The sequence below is a fragment of the Lucilia sericata genome, unplaced genomic scaffold (assembly GCF_015586225.1).
Source record: "Lucilia sericata isolate MDLA Ls3-8-SP2 unplaced genomic scaffold, ASM1558622v1 Contig002848F_arrow, whole genome shotgun sequence".
Lineage (NCBI taxonomy): Eukaryota > Metazoa > Arthropoda > Insecta > Diptera > Calliphoridae > Lucilia > Lucilia sericata.
In genome coordinates, this window is record NW_023996538.1 from 14881 (window position 1) to 39617 (window position 24737).

Here is a 24737-nt window from a genome sequence, read left to right on the forward strand (position 1 = left end):
ATTCTTATGGCAAATTGAAAAGAGTTGCCACACAATATTGTGCTAATATTAAAATAGTGAAAACTACTATAAATTTCCATTTTCTGCAGAAAAAAACTTATAGAGAGACAGGTTTCTATGTAACATACTATTATACAAAGATTTTTCAATATAATAAACCTTATAAGGTCAATTTCTAAAGAAAAAGTTAAATTGAGCCGACAATTTAGCCGCCGCCGATATTTTCTGTAATAAGCCGCCGCCGCCGACCCAAAATGGTTGCGCCGCCGCCGCCGATCAATTCGCATCGGCTTGTATCTCTGCATACAATTCTTTGAAAGTTGATAAATATTATTTAATGTTAATAATACTGCAATAAATAAGACAAGTAAGTTAAATATGAACAAATGTTCAATTTTGGAATATAATTCTTATTTTTTTTTTACAGATTTCGATCTTGTCATCCGAGTCCTCAAATTCCATTATTTGGCACTGGATGATTAATACTACATACGCAAAAACGTTTATACACAAATTTCCCTTATTATGTATAATGGAATAGGATTAACCACTCCGCGTGGTTCTGGCACTAATGGCCACGTACAGCGTAATTGGGCTTTTGTACGACCTGGCAAAAAGGAGAATTCAAATTATCGTTCCGAGGAAGATATAAAAAAATTGGACGCTACTTTAAATCGTCCACCCAACAAGGATATTTTAGATCATGACCGCAAAAGAAAAATTGAGGTGAAATGTTTGGAGTTTGAAGAAATTTTAGAAAAACAAGGGTAAGTAGGATACACGTCGAAAATGTACATATTGAAGGGCATGAAATGCTTCCCTATACATATTAGCATTTATATATGTATGTACCCAGCAAAAAAGTAAGGAAAAAGAAGTAGAATTTTCACCACAAATAACATACTTGAAGTACTTCCAATTTTGGTGAAAAACCTATGAATTTTACATTAGCGTGTCATTAGAGGGATGTTGTTCATTTTTGACAACTTTGAACTACATCTAATCTTATTCATAGATGCAGTAAAAATCCGATATTTGGATATCAAAAATAAACATTCTTTCAATGACACGCTTATGTAAATTTCATTAGTTTTTCACCAAAATTTGATGTACTTCGAATATGTCATTTGTAGTGGCTTTTCAACATCTCTTTCCTCACTTTTAACTCGATTTTTATTTGTAAGGAAATACTTGGTTTATAAAAGCGAAAAATATGTAATCGCATTTTTAGATGTGATTAAGATGTCGTTTGTAAAGTATGACATCAATTATTTTTTGCTGGGTACATATTAACATTTTACGCAAAAGTGTTTTAAAAAATCAACTTTTTTGTAAGAAACAAAAAAGAAAAATAATTGAAAATAAGTATTTATTTTGGGTTGCTTGAGCCTTTTTTTGGAACCTTACAATCAACCAGAAAAAACTCGATAATAATAAATTTTTAATTTTTTTCTACGATTTATTTACGAATTACTTTGTACCCCCAAACTGAAAGTAAGGAATGGAAGATTTACTTGGCCGGTCCAAAGGACAAAAAGCCACCAAAATTAAACATAACAATTCTCTGATTCCTGCTGTTTCAAAAATTCTGATCACGTGAAAATCTTTCCATACATGCTCACCTTTTTACGGATCGCATTAGAATATTATATTTCCCACTCATTCCAGAGTCTGTCAGATAACTCATTTATGGAATCCCTCGTAGGCCATCTCACATAAAAAAATTTACTTTCCTATATATATATTTCAGAAATTCTTCGCTCTGAGTCTTATTCCAACTGTTATTAGAGTCCTCTTGATCTGATTATATTTTTTGAGATTATTTATGTCTCCACATTTGACTGATAGATGTTGGGCTGGATATTTCCTTCTAAAGTTTCAGAAAATTTTCATGCTTCCTATTCTTAATGTGATCACGTATGCTATTTTCCAGCGTTTTATGTCGTGTTGCATTTCTGGTTCTGAACAATGTTTCAGACTCTTTATCCCACAAAGCCTTTGGTGTAAAGGATTTGCCGGCTTTTACAGTTATAGAGCTATTTTTGAATGCCTTACGAAAATTGTCCGAAAATTGTTGTCACCTAATTCCATAGATTCTATCGATTTTCTCAATTTGCTATGGATAACTTTACGGACTGATATGATGTTACCGTTCTGTGAGAAACATTAAAAAATTATGGGTTTATGGTTACTGCCCTTAATTTTCACGTTCAGGGTTTCCCTTGATGAACATTATGCAGGAATCCGGTGAGAGTTATATCGATGGCGGATTCACTGCTAGGGCCTCTAAATGTATTTGTTCCATTGTTCAAAATCACATTACCAAAATTTAAACTTTTCAAGATAAGACCCTTGTTGTCCGAAATTGTGTTTCTCCAATTAATAGACTGCATTTAAATCTCCACCTAATGTGCATTCTGGAGTTTCTAAAAAAGTGAATAGATCGGCTAACAAAATATTTCATATCGTGACGCATTCATATCTGGGGCCATCTAAATAAATATTATGTTTATGTTGTTCCTGAAGTGGTAATGGAGATTACCTCATCATCTGTCTCAATTCTGTTGATGCTGAACTTGATTCGCCTTATGTATAACCAATGCCTCCATACCCGTCATTTCCATACTTATTATAATCTCTCAAACTAGTATCCTTATTATTCATAAGCCAAATTTCAGATAGTAAATCAAAATTGATATCATTCCTGTACATGAGAAGTTTTAATATTTCTATATTCCCCTTTCTTCCCAAACTCTGGATATTGTATTGAAAAAATTTCATCGTATTTATTTTCCCTTTTCCGAAGCACCTTTAGACGGTGCTATAATATCGTTTCTGTCTTTCGTAATATCGTTTCGATTTGGCAATTTCGCCCAAAAGTTTTCTGTCATTCCCACCAAAAGAAGCATTACCCCATTTTTCAAAGAATGAATTTACAATTGATATAATTTAGGTAGCAATTTTTTCTACATCTGATATAGAATGCGGGTTTTGAATTGATATGTTTCCCCCAATTGATACGTTATGTTCCTTTATGGTCTCTCGTCATTCTGACATGTTCTTCCGTGCACTTATCTCTGCCTTCTGTCTATTAGGGTTGTCAATTATTCGTGTTTAAAATTATTTGAATAAAAATGTAATTCGAGTAGTCGATTAAATTTTAAAAATTATTCGATTATATAAACATATAAATTAGTTTGAAAGGTGGAGGACACTATTTAAATAACTTTAAGAAGTATTGTTATGGAGTAGAATTGTAAGCCATATTTGGTCCCAAGGGCTTAGTTTTTAATTTGTAAAAATAAATAAAATAATATATATGAGCAATTATCAAAGTTTTTTAATTTTAGAGTTAAAAAAATCAAAAAATTTTTGATGGCACATTTAAAATATTTTGTGTGGATATAAACAGACCCTAATACGTGATGAATCCGTTCGCGTTAATCATTTTGATTGAGGGGGCAAAAGTTATAGCGGTTTTCACTTAAATATTTAAAAAAATTCTTAAAAATAGTATTTATATACGTAATATTTGAAAAAAATTGCACATAATTGTAAAAATAATTCAGATTTAGCGCATTAAATACATACCATAAGATTTATTTTAAAAAATTTTAAAAATACACAGTAAGAAATTTCATTTCATTAATTTTGTAACTTGTTGCTTATAGTTTTTAAAAAATCACGAATTAGTAAATTTAAAAAAAAAAAAAAAACTGTTAATATCTGCATTCTACGAGTTTGATTTATAAGGGAATGCAATTAAAAAATTATAGTTTGAAGGAATTAAATATTTATAGAGTGATGCTTTTTGATGCTAGGTACATTTTATTTAGCCCACAAAAACTACAATTATTTAACTTTTTTGATGCGCCCCAGTTTTACATTAAAGTATTAAGAAAACTTGCAAATTTTGACGAATTTTGAGCATCATCCATGATGTGCCTTGACAAAATGTGTTAAGATAAAAGTGATGTCTTTGTATCTTACAAGGACATTTTAAATACATTTATGATTCCAAACCATTGTGTTTGTCATTATCTTCATGTCTATTCATTAAATGTTTGTATAAGTCGATGTTTGATATATAAAATCGCAAAAATAAAAAGATGAAATTTTGCAAAATTTTTAAAAAGTTCAAAAAATTTTTGCATTCGAATATTTTTGCATGCTCCTCCGATTTTATATTTCAAAATAACAAAAAACTCAATTTACGCAATAATTCAAATGATTTCCTATATAAGTGCGAATGTGCCGCGCCAAAAACTGATATTTTAAAAAATGTATGTTCAAGTTTTCCAACTTTTGTAGCTGTCGTACCGATCTCCTATTCAGGGCACATTAACGAGATATATACCATACTGTGTATAATTACATCAGATAACCACTGTTGTCCCAATTTTTGTATTTTATTAAGGAGCGTCAGCGCCCGGTCAAAAAACTGTAAAAAATTTAAAATTGGAAAAAACCTGGTGACAAATTTCAACATCCAAGTTCTAATACGTAAAGTGATATCACACGGATAAGCTTGTAAAGAATTTATCTCCTAAGTGTCTTTAGTTAGCACTATAACGGAATAGGGTCCAAAAGTTTAAAGCTATGGACCAAAAAATAAAAAGAAGGTGAAAAAATTAGTTAGTGACACACTATATATCAAATCCGAAGATATGTCTATATATCAAATCCGAAGATATACACCTAAGCCTCTATCAGACCAGTTGTGCGCTTCTTTACCAGTGCCTCAGGTGTGACCAGTCTACCAGACTAGAACTTAACCTCCCGATTAAAAGAATATATATGCATATGTCGGAACTTTTTTGTTCTTTAACTGATACTTTTTGAATTTTATGTTTTATTGAACATATAAAAATAAAATTTAACATGCAGAGTCCTAAATGAATGATAATCTGTAAGCAGTAAATTTTTTATTATTTAACGAATTTTCTATGATATTGAACTAAAATTAGGCACGAAGCATCCTAAGTGAATGAGAATCTAAAAAAGGAAACTTTTTATTACTTTTTATCGTTGTTTAACTGATATTTTTGAGCCTAGAAGGTTAAAATCAAGAACGTAGGGTCCTGATTGGAAAAATCTGTATGAGAGACTTTTTTGTTTGGTTTGGTTGTTCAATTGGCACTTTTTTTCAATTTTCGATAATTTAGTATATAAACATAAACTTAAACACACATCGTTCTTATTGAATTATAACATATAAAAGAGAACATTTGGGTACTTTTTCGTTCATCAATAGACAAATTGTTGAACTTAAAAACATAAAATTAAATAAACAAGGTTCTAAAAATCTGTAAGATATTTATTTTTTTAATTTTCTATAATGTAGCACCAAAGAACATGGAAGTAAAACTACACAGTCTGACAATCTATAAGAGATATTTTTTTGTGCTTTTTCTTTCATAAAATTTATGTAACAGTACCCAGCAAAAAAACGTGCAAAAAAATAATTTTTTTGAGTGATATTGACAAAAATAGAATAAGATAAAACATAACTAACTGATTTTGATTGGATTTAAATTCATGCAGAGGAAAAATACCCATTGTGTTTTAAAATCCTTTAAGCAGTCTTGGTTTTTTCCTTCTCTTATTAATGGACTTAATATTACTAATTTTAATGGACTTAATATTTTTCATTTTTAATCTTTATTGTATGAAATGCACGTTTTCGTTAAATCTCCTAAGAGAATACCAAATTACAGTAAAATATTACAATTCCTATAGTGGAGTTACATGAGTGAATTTTGGGTGCATTTTTCATGCCTTCACTGATGACAAATTTATTAGAATTTAGGCATGTATTTAAAACGCATTAAATAGAATACTTACTAAAGAAATCATGAAAATATCCCTTCTTCTTTAACAACTTCCAAATTTTTTTTGCTGGGTAGTAGATTCTCTTTTCGTGCAATTAATTTGTCAGAATTATATGAAGCATTATATTATATTAAATCAAAAGCCATTGGATGTGATGGATTCTCTATTAAGTTTTTAAAATTAGTTTTTCCCATTATTGACAAATATATTCTTTATTTTGTCAATAGTATTATTACCACTTTTCCTTGTGGTTTGAAAATTGGTAAAGTTGTCCCCATTAAAAAGACTAATGAGTCTGTTGATATTGATAATCTAAGACCAATGTCTATTCTCCCGGCTATATCGAAAATTATTGAAGTTTTGCTTAAAGATCAACTGGATTGTTACATTGATGACAAATCACTTTTAAGTGATTCTCAATATGGTTTCAGGCGTGGAAGATGTACAGCATCTCTTCTTCTTGGTTTAACTGACACGATTCGCCAATCCGTTAGTAGTGGTAATACCAGTGTCCTAATATCCATTGACCTTACCCGGGCATTTGACAAGGTGGATCACAAGACGTTGATTAATAAACTTTTTTATAACTTTGGTTTATCTACAACTGCGTGTAGGCTTATTTCTTCCTATCTATTTGGTAGAAGTCAATACGTTGTGATAAATAATAGAACCTCTTATATTTTGCCAGTAAAGAGTGGTGTTCCTCAATTCTTGGTCCACTTCTTTTTAATATGTATATTAATGATATTTTTAGTTATTTTGATCCTGCAACTTGTGCTCCATTTGGCTATGCCGATGATTTGTTGTTTTTATTTAGAGGAGAGAGACAATTTGTTGATGTTCTACAGCAAGTTATTAATTACAATGTCTGCAATATATCCAAATAGATGGTCAATAACTTACTCGCTGTAAATGCACTTAAAACCAAGGCTATTATCTTTGGGACTAACTTATCCGAGCTTTTCATAAATTTCGATGGCGTTGGAATTGATTTTGTTGATCGTATATGTTGCTTGGGTATATTATTAGATAATAAGTTGAATTTTGAAGCACATATAAATTCCATTGTTTCTAAAGTAAATTATTCCTTACGTCGTTTATACAGCATAAATTTAATCTTACCAATGCACATTAAAATTATGGTTGTACACTCTCTCATTATGCCCATTTTTTTGTATGTAATGGAAGTATATAGTGGCACAACATGTAGTAACAAAAATTTAAATAAACTATTTAACAGAGTTGTTCGATACCTATTCCATGTTGGTATTCGAAGCCACATTTCTGGATACGTTTCCAAATTTCTTGGGTGCACATTTTATAGTTTTGTGCAACTTAGAGTTTTGATTTTCTTTTATAAGACATTCATTCATGGTAATATTTCATATTTGCTATCATTTTTCAAGTTTAGTAGATCCAAACGCAATGTACAAATTCTCATGTTAACCTGTCCTTCTCTATTTTCTTTCTCTTTTAAACTTGTTAACACGTTTATTTAGAGGGAGACTGTTTCAACTTTTAATTACAATGTTTTTATTGTTTTGTTTCCAGTACAATGAGAAACAAAATTAATTGGTAAACATAGACTTTTCTTTTTGATACACTTTTACTTAAGTTGGAATTTATGGCAGGATACCTTATTTTTTATATAATACTACTTTTTGACTTTATTATCTTGTGACTTGTTATCGTTTTATTATCGCTGAATTCCACACATACACATGTGTTGAAATAATTAAAGTAACTTATGTCTTAACTCACATTTTAACAATGTTTTAAAGCTGCAATTGTGATTTAATTGTTTTGTAGAGTCTACTTTTTTATTTATTTTTGTATCCTTCGTTATAATTTGTATCAACGATGTATTTATTTATACTTATAATTTTACTTAACTTTTGTGCCTATTATAATTAATTATTTTTGTTTTAAAATGTTTATTTTTAAGATTCTTTTGTTGTATTGATTGTAGAATTGTCAACCATATATGGCTCTATGAGCTCGGTTGTTAATAAAGATTTCATTAAAATAAAAAAATTGTTGAGCCTTTTATACTTTTATAATCTAAATTTTATTTTAATTTAACTTCGAATAGGGTAGCGAAGTACTCAGGGTATGCTAGTACACTTATAAATACGGTGACCATATTTTTTCAGCAAAATACAGAACAGGAGAAAATAAAATACACTAATCACCATTTTCTAAATCTAATTATTTTTATCACCATCAGTGGTGATAGAGGGTATATATAACTTTGTCATTCCGTCTGTAACACCAAGAAATATTCATCTGAGAACCAACAAATTATATATATTCTGGGTCATCAAATTCTGAGTCGATTTAGTTACGACAGTCTGTAAGTGTGAAACACGCTTACGATCAAACAAAGCAATAGAATTTAACCAAATTTTGTGTTAGAGTGGCACGTGTATACAATAAATTATCGAAAACTTTGAGAAACTTTGATGTTTCTGTTGAAACTTATAAGAAAAAGCTTTTTCGTGAAATTTCTGAAAACAATTTATCCTTGTAGGTTTGAGTAGAACTGTGGAATGTTCTTATAGAATCGATGATTTTGGGTATATACATATATGTTTTCTACACAAGGTAATTTATTCTTTATTGTGTCAATATGGTGTAGTTAGCTGTTTTTTATATTGGATTTGGGAGATTTGCTGACTGTATATTGAGGAATTTGTCATTTATATTGACTTGTTTAATTGTATTAATTTCTGTATTTATGTAATTCTGTAAATAAAATTTTTTGGGATTTTATGGCATATATTGGGATATGTGCTTTAATTCTATGTGTAATTAAGTTTCCTGTAACTCCATTGTATTGTTTTAGTTTTGCTTCTTTATAACGTATTCTTGGATAATGTGGAGGTGTGGTTGTAAAGTTTTGGATATTCTTGTCTTTGTGTTGAGGAAACATTTCATTCTTGTTTGTGCTGTTTTTTAAGCTGTAGTTAATTTTTTATGTTTTTTTGTTATTTCTATGATTTTGGAAGCCTGGTTTCTTGTGTAGGATTTTACTAGGGCATTTAAGTTTTTCTTTGCTTAATTTTGTTTTATTCAGGTAACTGAGATTCTATTTTGCTACATTAAGAATTAACTTTTTTTTGGTTTTGTTCTTATATTTACATGCTGGTTTTTGTAATGAATTAACTGATAATGATCTGGCAGTATCATTAATTTGTAATTTTTAGGAGACTTTTTGTTACTGTTAAATAATGGTTGATAATCATTTTTTAAGTGGAGGGTTGCTGTATTATATATTTATTCTGTATAATAGGTATATTTTTTAACATATTGTAAAGTTGATGTCTTTTGACTGGATTTTTTGAGAATTGTTTACTGAGTGGGTAGTAGTCTTGTAATACTATAACTTTATATGCATTTTGCTTTCTTCTGATAAATGAGCTGGAGTTTGTTTATAATTGAAATTAGAGATTGTATTCTGTTGTATATTTTCTATTATGTGAATGGTTTATCATTATTGAAATATTGTAAGTTTTATTGATATTAACATGCATATTCCCTTTGCTGGTTATTACCTTTTTGATATTAGTATCACTTGACTGAGTTGTGGTGTTATTATTGCATTTGATGGTACTTTGGTAATGTTGAGGAATTAACTATGTTGATTTGCTTTTGCAGTTGGAAATTTGTTGATGAAATAATACTGTTTTTGGTAGGTTGGAATGTTTAGATTGGTTTTGGAATTGTGTTGTCATTCATACCCAGCAAAAAAGGTGAGGAAAAAGAAGTAGAATTTTCACCACAAATAACATACTTGAAGTACTTCAAATTTTGGTGAAAAACCTATGAATTTTACATTAGCGTGTCATTGGAGGGATGTTGTTCATTTTTGACAACTTTCAACTACATCTAATCTTGTTCATAGATGCAGTAAAAATCCGATATTTGGATGTCAAAAATAAACCACATTCTTTCAATGACACGCTTATGTAAATTTCATTAGTTTTTCACCAAAATTTGATGTACTTCGAATATGTTATTTGTAGTGACCTTTCAACATCTCTTTCCTCACTTTTAACTCGGTTTTTATTTGTAAGGAAATATTTGGTTTATAGAAGCGAAAAATATGCAATCGCATTTTTAGATGTGATTAAGATGTCGTTTGTAAAGTATGACATCAATTATTTTTTGCTGGGTATTGTTATTGCTATTCTAGAGTAACTGTCTTTGTGATTATCCAATATGATGAATTACTGATATTGTCATAATTGTGTTTATGGTTTGTTTTATGTAGTTCCCAGCAAAAAAAGTGTGGAAAAAGATGTAGAATTTTCATCACAACTAGTAACCCGAAGTGCTTCAAATTCGGGTGTAAAACCTATGAATTTTACATTAGCGTGTCATTGGAGGGATGTTGTTCATTTTTGGCAGCTTCGAACTACATCTGATCTTATTTTTAGAAGCAGTAAAAATCCGATATTTGGATGTCAAAAATAAAACACATTCTCTTAATGACACGCTTATGTAAATTTCGCTACTCTTTCACCAAATGATGTACTTCAAATATGTTATTTGTAATGACTTTTCCACATCTCTTTCCTCACTTTTAACTGGGGTTTCATTTGTAAGGAAATATTTGGTTTATAAAAGTGAAAAATATGAAATCGCATTTTAAGATGTGATTAAGATGTGGTTTGTAAAGTATGACATCAAATATTTTTTGCTGGGTTATTGATATTTGTATTGAAATTTTAAATGATTTTGCTGAATACATTATTTTCAATTGTCAATTACTTGTAATTTCATATGTGGGTGCATCATTGAATATCTGTTGACTGATAAAAATTTGCTGGGTATATGTAAATGAGGTATCATTAGTGTTTTTCTTGTAATTGCTTGGATGAGGATTATTTGTGTTGTTTGGATTAATACTTCGAACATTGTTGATGTTGTCTGCTTCATTGTTTTTTTTATTATTCAAGATTATTTTTAATATTTTATTGTTATATTATTAGAAGTTGGAACTTTGTATTTTCTTTTACTTTCTTTAAATGATTATTTTATTTAACATGCAGGGTTTCTTAAATTGGTATTTTTCTTGTAGTTCATTGTGTTCTTTATGTGAGACCTTTTTTTGATAAGATTTTGATTTATGTTGTATTAGTCCCTCATATTACTCACTAAATACTGTTATTTGTTTCTTTTTAAGGTATGTTATAATGCAAGTATTTTAGACCGTTGCTTTGGTATTATTGGCTGCCAAATTATTGTTGTTGGTTCATATCATTTTAATTGCAAGTAATATGCATAGGTTTTTTATCTAGTATTGACTGATTTGTGATATGATTTTTTTTGAGATTGTTTGCCAATTTTGGAAAATTTCTGTTAGCTTTGAAATGGGGGAATGTTGTGTGGTTTAAGGATGTTGTGATTGCTCAGTCAATATTGCTGATTTGGATGAATTTACTTGTGACTGTTTTGATGGAAGGTGATTTGCGACTGTCATTGTATGCATGGAGTTTTGTGTTTGTGAGGATTTTTTCTGCTATTATATATTTTTGCTCTTAAGGAATTGTCTTTCACTTTGTTCTTTTAAAGTTAGTATTGAAATTTTTATTATGTAATTGATTGGTAATTTTGGTATTTAAATTCTTTTACATGAGTTGATATTTTTTGGGGTAGTTTAAAACTTTCTTACAATTGACTTATATTTCTTCACAGAAGGTTCAACTGATAGGTGTTTTATAGCTTCATGTTTCTGTCTGATTTGTATTACCTATGTCCTTTACAGTCTGGAGTGTTATTTGCCATATAGTTCCTGTATGACATATTGATTGGTTCTGTGAGTTCATTGGGATTGTTTATGATTTCTACATATACTTTTCTTTATTTTAACCTGTTTTGCTTCTTTGAATTACATTTGTTTGATTGCAAATTATGTAGGAATTTATTTATGATCAATGCGGTACATTTTAATTGTCCTATCGTTATTTTATATAGTATATTATCTTTTTTAAAAAAATTAGGTGTAATTTTATTTATATATAATTATGTATTTTGTATTGGAGGAATTATTGTGAAGTAGAAATTTGTAACCGCTTATGGCCTATAGGCTAGGTTATTGAATATTGTTAAATAAAATAAATAAAATAAAATAAATTAACCCAAAATGTTCTTCATTTTTCTAAATTGTTGAAATGAAAATGAGAAAAAACGGTTCACATCGGGAAAAGTTATGAATAAAAATTTAAAAATACTGCGAAAAATAAGCCAATTTTGCACATTCTGATGGAATTTTTACGAAAACTATGCAATATAGTTCCATGAAAATCATCATACATTCGTTTCTATACGAGAGCTTGATTTGGCAGAAATATTAGTTTTATACACAGAATAATTTTGAGCTACGACCAAGGTGCCCTTCCTTAGCCAAAATTTTGCCTTTATGTACATACATACATATGTATATATTAATGTTAATGTAAAACGATCGGCCCATAATTGGTCTTAGCTCCCATACAAGGTCCTCTTCCGAAAATCTCTTGAACGCACATTACTCATTACCAAATAATGATATCCTTATCCTGTTTTGTATACAAAAATATTGGTGCAATTTCCCCGTCCGAAAATCACTTAAACACACATTATTTATATATATTATAAAGATATAGATGCAAAATTTTACTGAAATATAGCTTTAATATACAGAAATGTTACTGTAAGAATTTTTTACGATCGGTCTATAATTAGTCGTGCTCCCATACTAGATCCTTTCCCGAAATTCACTTTAACCATTTAACAAATTACATTATCTTTACAAAAAATTATTTTAGTATTAACAATTTGTATACAACAATATATTTAAAATTCCTTAAATCTTTGACACGCATCCATACATGCATGTAGATCATGCAAAGATCCACTAAGAAGGGATTTTTGGAAATTCAAATTTTTAGGAGGTAAAAACGGGTAAATTTGTAAATATCTCCTAAACTAAAAGAGATAAAACAAAAACGTTACACTTGTCGTTGTTTATTAAAAAAATAAGCGGGCAGGTGTCTGGTACTTTTTCGAAATTCGGTTCATTTTAGGAGTAAATCGGTAAAAACTATATTTTGGTAGTTTTTGGTTTTTACAAACTGTTTTATATAAGAAAATCGTACTATTTATTAATGTATTATAAACAGGCTACTATCGGGCCTGTTGTGCGCTGCTTTCCATGAAAGAAAAAGTTTTGTTGGTAATAAAAACAACATAGTGTCCACTGAATGTATTATCTTTCAATATTCTGAAACTCAAACTGGCCGTAATTCCTAAGAATTTCCCAATCAGTGTTCGTGAAAAATGTTCCACTTGGCTCAGTGTTTCAAAGTTTCCTACATATTCTGTGTCTGGTATGCGATCAGGCACGCCCGACGATTGTTTACAGCCTTCCAATGTATCCAGTATACATTGATGATGTGTCCCATAACCGCTTTTGACAAGTTCACCTAAAGTTATGAGTCGTTGAGTTGTAAGTGCCGCCTCATATCTTAAATATTTTTCAATAGGTGGAATATCAAGCAATGTTTTTAGAGCCTTGCTTGACGATGTGCTTGTGACATCACTTGTACCCAAGCAGCATATTCGCTGAACTCCCTGTTGTTACTCTTTTTGTCCAAAGAAGTCAACCGTATTATTGGATTAAACTTTTATAAAACCAATATGTCATAGTAGAACTAAGACCCCATTTCATGCCAACAGTTCTCCTACATATCGCCCAGCGCCGATGTGCCTTTTTGATCCTATACATATTAATTTTCGGTGAAGGGTTACACTCTATCTATCACCGGTATCTTCTTGCCCATAAAACAGGCTTCAGTATATTTAGAAATTGATGACTTTCTTATGAAAAGACAGACACTTATAGAACCAAATTAATTAATGTTTATCTGTTTCACTTATTGCAAACATTTAAAAAAATTAAGAGAATCACTTTCAAAACTAGAACCATTTTATTTTTAACATTGTAAAACTAAAATTTTTATTATTTGCAAAAAGTAGTAAAAGTTTTGTTTCAATTATAACATATCTTTTTATTTAGGTTTGTTTTACAAAATATTAACATAATTTCAATGCTATGTATAATAAAATATTCGTAAAATGTAACATTCAAATATTTGATCAATCGACAAAAATTGTTCGAATTATTCTTTATTCTACATTGTAAATTTTTTATTCGTTCGAAGAAAGGTTCAAGGTTTTAGCAAAAGACTGGGTCTTATGTATGTACATGTACCTTACCGATTCGCTATTATTTAATAATTTTGTCCGGTTTTGTGGGGAGTTGAGGGAAGGCAGAATCTACATCGGTTTCTTCTAGAATCTCGAATCTGTTACCGCCAATTATGCCTGCGTATTTGGTTCTTGCCTCTCTTATGCTTAGGTTTTCTAATACCATAATTCTATTCAATGCCAGCGCTTTCTCCCAAGCCGGACATTTTCTGTCCATTAGGGAAAGATTGTTCCTATAGTTTGTATACCCATTTCCTCTGGTAGGGAACTGAGGACCATTCCAAAAAAATAATTTTTATTTTTCTCGTGTTCAGTACATTAATACGCATCGATTGAGTGGAATTCCTACATGAAATTCTTTAACGTACATGGCTTAATCTACTCCGCTATCAATAAGGATCCGGAATATATATGGGATAGTAGGTCAGGCACAAATTTTCAGCTGCATCGGTCAAGAACTGCCAAACTCAAAGTGGGACATTTTGGTCATACAGGGTTTTATTCAAATGAGTGTAACTTTTCACCTGTTGGTCTTAGCAAAAATTGTCCAAACGAGTTCCGACAGCTATTTTTATTTATTTATTTCATTTATTCAACTAATAATACCATAATTCTATTCAATGCCAGCGCTTTCTCCCAAGCCGGACATTTTCTGTCCATTAGGGAAAGATTGTTCCTATAGTTTGTACACCCATTTCCTCTGGTAGGGAACTGAGGACCATTCCAAAAAAATAATTTTTATTTTTCTCGTGTTCAGTACATTAATACGCATCGATTGAGTGGAATTCCTACATGAAATTCTTTAACGTACATGGCTTAATCTACTCCGCTATCAATAAGGATCCGGAATATATATGGGATAGTAGGTCAGGCACAAATTTTCAGCTGCATCGGTCAAGAACTGCCAAACTCAAAGTGGGACATTTTGGTCATACAGGGTTTTATTCAAATGAGTGTAACTTTTCACCTGTTGGTCTTAGCAAAAATTGTCCAAACGAGTTCCGACAGCTATTTTTATTTATTTATTTCATTTATTCAACTAATAATACAAAAGCCTTCTGGCCAAATTAAGTATTACAAGTAAGTACTATGTCAAATTCATAGATATTTATATTACAAAATTAAATATAAAAAAATATGTATAAATAAAAAAAGTTCCCCACCAAAACAACATCATCTCTTTAATAATTAAATGCTTAGAGCATCAAAAAGTAAAAACATTAAAAGTGTATTTCTTCATTGTTTCAAAAAAAATTTCTTTTTTTGGCATTTTTAAATTTTTTTCTTCAAAATTTGTGTCTGGCCAACTATCCAATAGTACTAACCTCCATCATATTTTTGTCTATGGAATGAATCACTGTGGGTCTTTAGATTGTTTTGGTAAAGTTTTATATTATTACGTGGACAGTGATATAGGTCAAATTTGGGGCCAGTAACGCGGCACAAAGAACGTTATTATTTGTTTCTCTAAAATGAGTTGTAAGATTTCTTTCCAGCTAAATTTATTTATTTTTTTGATATTACTTCCCCTAAAATGAACTGTTCACTTTCATTCGCCTTTCGCTTATTTGTAAACAAATTTCCATTTTTCTCCCCCTCCACCATTAAAAAAAAAAACAAATTTCAAACAAACATTATTTCTCCTAAGGGTTGAATAGTGCAATATGGTCTCTCTTTGTATATTTGTGCTTTCGATTGCATGTTTACAACACTATAATACATAAAATAGTCAACACACCTCATAATCGATAGAAACGTTCAACGAAGAACATTTAAAAAAAATATATTAGAAAATATTTTATTAGATATTGCTAGTATTAAAACAAAGAAATCGAACCGAACTATAACAAATAAATTTAAATACCAATTTTAAGTATAAAACAACACAGCTTTTTTTTAACAATATACATATATTTATAAAAATTGTTTAAAAGTAAGTTGAATAGCAGTTTATAAATTAAAAAAACGTTGTTTTTTGTTAACACCAAATTGAATGTTATAATTTTTGTGTTTTATAGTTTATCATCGGATGAAATCAAGGCCAAAGTAGATTCCTACAGGCAAAAATTAATGGGACAAGGAAAAACGGACTTGCCAAAAGATGAATTTGGTAGAATAACGTGAGTATTATTTTTTACACAGATTTTTAAAATTTCAATAAAAATTGGCATTATCTAATGTTTTTTAAAGAAATAGTGATAGTTATTAAAGAAAAGTTGTTCTTGATTTTATTTACTTTATATTTTTATTATATAATTTAAACTGTTTAAATGTTTTAATTTTCATTTCAAATAGTTTTCACTGAAATAATCAATATTCTTATAAAGCTAGTCCCTGTTTGAGAATTTTGCAAATAAACTTGATACTTTTTGTACGGCGTTTAAATATTAACAGGTACGAAATTTCTTAAAACACTGAAATAATCAATATTGAAATAAAGCTAGTCTTTGTTTAAGAATTTTGCAAAAAAAATTATACTTTTTGTACGGCGTTTAAATAATAATAGGTACGAAAATAGATTAAAACAATTCTAATTTTTTATTTTTTACTTATGTAAATTCAATCAACATTGATTTGAAATTATAATAATAAAATTGTGCATTATGCCCGTTAAACAAGTCTTCTGAGCTTTACGACAAAAACTGCTCTCAGAGAGTATTGTATAATGGACTAGACAGGATACGTATTACCTTTAAATAACTTATTGAAATAAAACAACCACGATATACAAGAAAATATCTCTCGAACATTTTTATGTATTTTGCAACATCCTTTAAAACACACAATTGAGAACTCGAAGGTATGGTGAGTTTAGAGAAAAGTGTATATTTGATGAATAGACAGAATTTTTTTCGCAGTTATAACATGTCTTCCAAAAGCAAAAGATTAAAATGCGAAAAATAAAAATACTTTTTAAGGAATTATAAGAATAATTAAATGAGCAATAAATACTATAAGAAGATTAATATAAAAAATATAAAAAAGTTATAAAAAATACTAAAAATATATATAAATGTGAAAAATCAATAATTAGCATACTACAGTCTGACGGGGCTAAATCATTACTATTGAAAAATATTTATGTATCAAAAAATGTGTTTAATAAAAAATTAAATTGTTAAAACTATGAAAATAAATGTTAATTTAGAATATATGATATGTATATTCTAAAAAAATGAACACAATTTTAAATGCGCCGTGTTTAATACAATATATAATTTTTAGTTATTGTTTGTACCTTCGCCCGTTTTAAACCACCCTTGAATTAAATACAATAAGAAAAGAACAGCAAATATGTAAAATGGATTATTGCTGTGAACAGCAAATATAACTATGCTTATAATGGCAAAATAATAATAAAAGAAAATATTTTAAATGCAAAATGTAACTCCTATAACTTATGTGACAAATCTGTACACAAGTCTTCCATATATTGAATAAAATTATAAAATTAGTAATAATGACAAAGATTATAAATTTTCTTTAATGGAATATAAACCATCAATTTACAACAAATAATTTAAAAAATAATGTAATTCATTCAAACATTATTTAACCATAAACAAACTGGAAACGAATTAAATACTATGAAATACATTAATATGAAATTATTGTATCTATAATTTATAAATCCAATATTATTGGAACAATAAAACATCCAATAAAAAACCAAATTCATTAAAAAATATAAAATTAAAAGTTGATATTAAAAACTGACATTTACATACAAAAAAACTTATTTAAATAACTAAGTGTCCTTGAAAATACTATATAATAAACTTTTTAAAGGATATATACGTATGTATGAAAACTTAACATTTTAAAAAATATGAAAAATAGACAATTATAACCAAATAAGATATTCTTTGATAAAACGTTAAAGAATTCAAACCAAAATTTAAAAATAAGTAATCATTAATCTTCATGCGAAGTTTCGTGCTATGACAAATTACAAAGAGTGAATTAGCAATTGTTAATTTTGCATCAACAATTATTTAAACAAACTATTATGTAATAAATAAATGATAGCATTAATATTAATGTTTTGCAAATTGGTAAAAATTATGATAAAAAAATTCAACTTATTAATAAATATAATATGAAATTTAACATCTAACATATATATATATATAAAAAAAAGAAACAAATAAAATATTAATAATCACAAATTTAATGTAATACATAAAACATACAATTAATCCAAAGTCTTCCAAAAAGTATTTAAAATACTTGAAAATAAAATTACCATAAGATAAAAAAAATTAATAATTCAACATCAACAAATTCGCGTCTTCCATTTCACGATATTAAAAAATAATTCGAGAAAGTAATAAAATTGTACCCGATATTTTTAATGAAGATTTTTATATTCTAATATTCACAATCGACCGAAGTTAATAATAACTGCATTCAAAGATATAGAACAAAAACTGTCATGTAGATTCTTAGTAAAATATTAATAATCACTAATTTAATGTAATACATAAAATATATAATTAATCCAAAGTCTTCCAAAATAAGTATTGAAAATACTTAAAAATAAAAATACTATAACATAAAAAAAATTAATAATTCAACGTCTTCCTAACAATGTAATTTAAAAAACAATAAAAAATTAATAATATAACACTGTATAACATTGTTATACGCAATTTAATTTAAAATCTACTAAAAAACTATAACTATGCTGTCATCTTTACAACAAAAATTTCAATCCGTCATAACTCAAAATTATCATGCTACTGCGAAGCCTAAAAAGCGTCGTAAAAGACGTAAGAAGTCACATAGAAATGAGGCTTGTTCATCATCTTTGTCCACTTCAACAACCACTCAAGTCTTAAAACACAAAACGATAGCAAAAACTAAACAATATTTTCAGCATGATAACCGTTTGGGGCTGAAGGAAACAAAAATGAAACAAACTTTGTTCTCTGCCTCTTCTACTTTCAACAAATACACTGAAAGTGATATACTTTACGGCGAAGTTGCCAAGAAATTTAAACCCTTAAATACTAAAACAAGTAAAAAAAAATCTCAAAAGTCTATGAAAGCTTTTCCGAAGTATCATACTCAGAGAAAACTAAATGCAGGTCAGAAAATAAAAATGAGCATGCCTTTCAAAACAACGCTTTCCAATTACATCAGCAACCCTAACATTAACAAATCACCGACTCTTGCTCTTTCACAACCACAATATTGCACATGTTCTTGTCAAGATAAAAAAAGGAAATTATATAATAACAATAAATACTTAAAATCAAAAAGAGCTGCAATTTGCGATGATAATAAAAATGTATTTACATGTTCTACTGCTAACCCCACTGCTACTGCATCCGGCACGTCCCATTTAGCAATAATTGAAAATAGTGTTCCAAAAATTCTTGAATTCTTACAAAATCAAACACCAAATTTGCTTTTGGAGACACTATTAAATAATGCTAAACTGGAAGAATATATGGAGAAACATAAAAGGTACAACAAAATTATTTTATTATACGGAATTAATTTACCTTTCCAATGACATTTTGTGAAATAGCTTCAAATTATAAAGAGTTCATAATCTTAATGTAAATCATATATTTCTTTATAGGAAATGTTCATAACTATATAAAATAAATATAATTTTATTTCATAAAAACTAAATATAATTTTTACCACTTTCTAATGATACAGAAATATCGAAAACTTAAGATAAAATACAATATTTCTTTAAAATGTTGCAGGTTATTATGTATTGAAAAATTTTATAAATTTCCCGGGAATTCCAGGTAATAAATATTTTTTTTAAATCAATTCCCGGGAATGAAAAAAGTCCGGGAAATTAGAAACTCTAAGAGCGAGTTTTTGAGATGACAATCAAATGTCAATTAATAATCAGATTAGTTAATCAAAAAATAAATTTAATCTTATGTTAATCCTCTTTGATGTTTTTGAATGCAAGATTAAACTTCGCAGTTTTGCCATACAAAACAACAGAAAACGTCACTGTTTGTTATCAAAACAATGCATATTTTATAAAAAAGAAGAAGACAATAATAATTTATACTAATAATTTATACTAATCAAAAATAGAACATTTTAATGTTTATATTTGTAAAAATAGTATTAATTTTTTGCATCAGCTGTTTACACTTTTGCATTTCGTGCTTAAGTTTAAACCACCTCCATTGGGCGCTTAAACTTGCAAACAAAATTAACTAATTGAGTACTCAAAAACATCTTTCGAGGATTAATTTTAATTTAATCGCTAATCTTTCACCTAAAGATTGGCCCTAAGAATAAGATATCCTGCCATAACATAAGTTCAACTTGAGCAAAAGTATATCAAAAGAGTCTATGGTTACCAATTAATTTTGTTTTTCATTGCACCAGAAACAAAACAATAAAAACATAGTAATTAAAAGCCAAAACAGTTTCTTTCTAAATAAACATCTTAACAAGCTTACACGAGAAAGAAAGTTAAGGATAAGTTTACAATTAAGTCAGTAATAGATACAAAACAAAAAATTCGTTATAAAAAGGCCTTTTTAATGTGAGGGTATAATTATATATTATTTTCCTGAATATATTCCTGAATATTTTCATATAATTAAGTAATGAGTTGAAAATATGTGCTACCCTGGATGTATGTATGTATGTATGTATGTATGTATGTATGTATGTATGTATGTATGTATGTATGTATGTATGTATGTATGTATGTATGTATGTATGTATGTATGTATGTATGTATGTATGTATGTATGTATGTATGTATGTATGTATGTATGTATGTATGTATGTATGTATGTATGTATGTATGTATGTATGTATGTATGTATGTATGTATGTATGTATGTATGTATGTATGTATGTATGTATGTATGTATAGTTGATAGAGAGTTGATCAATTCAAATTAAAAAATTAATATATAATCAAGGCCGATCAATTAAATACATATAGGAAATGTTTGATATATTCCCGTCAACAATATATTTTGTCATTACACGCATGGAACAAAGAATTCCATCGAGTATTTACCATTATCAAGTCGTCCAAAACTGCTGTGAATACAGGACGACAGAGAAATACTGAGGAAATACCGAAGGAACGTTCATCTGTCAGCTCCAAAAATTAACAACGAACTCAGAACAGTCCTGTGAATAAAAATGAGTGTCGAAATTGTGCGCAAAGTACTAGGAAGCAATAATTTGCATGGTCAAGTACCAAGGTGGAAACCGCTCATATCGAAGTTAATCGATGTTAAGTGTCTTGACTCCGCAAATAGACTCATAAGTAAGAATATTGGATTCTGGAAGGAGGTTACCTTCGACGATTAGAACAAATATAATATTTTTGGCTCAGATGGTCGTCAAATGATATGGCGAAAGCTTGGAGATGCCTTGGAATTATCTAACTTAAAACCAACTGTAAAAGGCCCACGTTGCTCTGCAATATTTTGGGGTTCTGTGTCCGTCCATGGTGTTGGACTGCTAAAATTTATTATTGTAATTATAGACTAGAAAAATGTAAATGATAATGTAACAAATTAATTATGAGAAATATAGTCAAATCCGTAAGTTTGTAAATATTTTACCAACACTCCTGGAGGATGATGCAAAATTAAAACCTCTTTATCTCAAAATTTTGACGTACAGGAAAATAAATAAACATTTTTAATTAACTACTGGACGTAGCTATTTTCAAAAATGTAATATATTTTTGAAAATTTTCTTTTTTTAATTAAATGAATTATGAGGAATATAGTCAAATCTGTAATTTTGTAATTCTGAAAGAAATTGTGATTAATATTTTCGAAATTATTTCTTTAAATTTTTTAAAAATACTCATTTTCAAATATTTTACCAACACTCCTGGAGGATAATGTAAAATTAAAACCTCTTTATCTCAAAATTTTTGTTAATTAACTACTGTACGTAGCCATTTCCAAAAATTTATAATATTTTCGAAAATTGTCTTCTTTTATTAAAAAAAAAAAAACGTAACAAAAACATTACTAAAAATTTGGTAAAAATAAAAATAAGTAAAAAAGTGGATTAAGAAAGTCCCTAAAATTTATATTATTGCATTTCTTTGCTTCACTTTTAAATATTTTAACAGCACTACACTCTGCGCCAGAAATCCAATATTTTGGCAATAATTAGGGCGGTGGATCTACGTAATAAATAAATAGATTTAGTAAGAAAAAATAAAAGTTCAAAATGGCGGTTAAAAATTTCTAAAATTCTTAATGAAATTTTTAATGAACACGTTTTGTAGATCTTTTCAAAATCTAATAACTGAATCCAATATGGCGGATCAAAAATAGCATAAAATGAAATTTTTGGACAATAAGTAGACCATTGGATCTACGTAATAAATAAATATCACATATAAGGTTTTCGGGGACACAAATTAAGATTTTGCAAGAAATCTAAAATGGCGGTCAACATTTTTAAAAATTGACCGACTGGAATATCTGATGAACACGTATTGTAGATTTTTTATCACTGATAACAAACGCGAATTAAGATTTTTAAAATTTAATAAACTAAATCCAATATGGCGGATCAAACATAGCCAAATATTTGTTTTTGGCAATAAGTAGAGCAGTGTATCTACGTAGTAAATAAATATTACATACATATAAATAAGGCTTTGTTTAGTTTGAAAGACTATTTTTATATTACCGACAATTTATAAATGGTCGCAAAATTCTAGACAGAGAACATCTCAAGGAACACATTGGTTCTATTATCATTAAAATATCCTTTGTTTGGCACTAGGTGTTGAAAGTTTAAGTTTTTGGAAAAATTCATATTTTTGAGGTTTAAATAACAAATTTTTACTAATAATATTTAAAAAGCTAACCAATTTTACTTTTGTTTTAAGCACCAGTTTGTTATTTTTAATTCCCTATATATATAGTTTTTGGACATTTGTGACCTCATGCCATTTGAAAACAGTAACTCATGAGTAAAAACAGTAACTCATGATAAAAAAATTTACAAGTATAAACTCGAAAGTCTCCAGATTAAGAATTCAAAACTAATTTTCCTCCCTACCTGAATTGGACTTTTGGCCAAAAAATTTGATTTCTGGCCCAGAATGCACTCCTGAAGGATGATGCAAAATTAGAACCTCTTTATTTCGAAATTTTTACATATAGGAAAAGATAAAAATTGTTAATTAATCATCGAATATAGCCCTTTCCAAAAGTATGTGTTTCATTCTAATTTGTAAACTAGTGTTATCATTAAATACCTAAAAAAATATTTCAAGATTTGGGACGACATAAATCTTGAAAAAATGTAATTAATACACTTTAAAGTAGTGTAGTCACTACACTAAAAAATTTTACAAACTTTTCTTTTTTTTAGTGCATGGACAGCAAAAACACATAATGATTGGAAAGAAAATATTACTTTCTGCTGTATGGTTTATAGTCAACAAATCTGCAAGAACTATTTGTTCTTTGAAAATAATCACTCGTTTAAATTCTAGAGACCTCGGACCATAAAATCACTCAGGTGTCCATATTAATATCCATATATGATAATATGTACAATTCAGCGAAAATTTAATAAATGAGTAAATTCTGGTAGTATTGATTCATAAAGAGTCCATATACAGGACCGACTTCCGAAATTCACAAAATTTAACTATTATACTCACATAATAAAATAATGCATCTATAGCTACGAAATTTTCAGAGATGAAAATGATTTCTAAATAAACGAAATATAAAAATTATTATCATATTTGCGAAAAGGGCTCAATATGCATTTTATTGTAACAAAATGTTTACCATATTAATATTTCTTAATTCATTAGGACTAAACTTTTCACAAACTTATTTAATACATGAACTGTTTCTAGAATTCTGTCAAATTAGGAATGCTTAATGAGAGATATGGAAAAACTCTTAATTTCTAACTATAATATGCATACACTAGCTGAAGTCAGCTTAAGCAACTGTGCGATAAATGTACATTAGGGTAATGACTTTTTGCAAATATCAAAAATACCATAGCAAGACCTTGTAGGGCGTGAACAGATGTTAAGGAATATGATATTATTTTTTCGCGATCGTGGAAAAAGTTCCCGCATTAAAGGCGTATAATGCGGGAACTTTTATAAATTTTACTTTTTCTATATGAGAAAAATATATGTATATTTTTGCCATCATTTTTGCATATGTGTTACATTATCTTAAAGAGAACATTGTTTATTGTTCCTTGTTAGGGAAATTTTAACAAATCACGATAATATTGCATGTTATAAAAAATAGTATACTTTTATATGAAAATTATTAAAATAATTTTTGAAAAATAACGAACAAAAGCATTTTAGAAATTGCTTTCGGTGCGGGAAGTTTTTTGACCGAATTGACTTAAAAAATAGCCTTATATTATCGGGAAAGTATTGGCTATAAGGCAGTGCTATGGTATTTTGTCGCCCAAAAAAGTCATAACCCTAATGTACATGCGATATATGTATATGTTACAAACTATAATGTACATATCGTCGCCTGAAACGCAAACGGCCCTAACTAACCAAAAATTCAAAAACGATTTTATTGTTGATTCTAATGTATTGCATCAAAACAAATGTCCTCACAAAAAATTGTACTCCTCCGACCAAAATGAGCGATTTTATTGACAAAAAACGA

At 28.5% G+C, this 24737-nt stretch overlaps 2 protein-coding genes across 2 annotated transcripts; both read left to right on the forward strand.

Annotated features, from left to right (window-relative positions):
* The first annotated feature begins 242 nt into the window (after positions 1-242).
* Positions 243-16405, forward strand: LOC119614399 (serine/arginine repetitive matrix protein 2-like). The gene is made up of 4 exons (XM_037970529.1): positions 243-367; positions 428-767; positions 16104-16205; positions 16381-16405. Exons 2-4 carry the CDS (start codon positions 526-528, stop codon positions 16388-16390), a joined length of 354 nt encoding a protein of 117 aa, XP_037826457.1. The 5' UTR covers positions 243-367; positions 428-525; the 3' UTR covers positions 16391-16405.
* A 25-nt stretch (positions 16406-16430) lies between these two features.
* On the forward strand, positions 16431-19896 carry LOC119614398. The gene is made up of 2 exons (XM_037970528.1): positions 16431-18140; positions 18502-19896. Exon 2 carries the CDS (start codon positions 18770-18772, stop codon positions 19604-19606), a length of 837 nt encoding a protein of 278 aa, XP_037826456.1. The 5' UTR covers positions 16431-18140; positions 18502-18769; the 3' UTR covers positions 19607-19896.
* The last annotated feature ends 4841 nt before the right edge of the window (positions 19897-24737 follow it).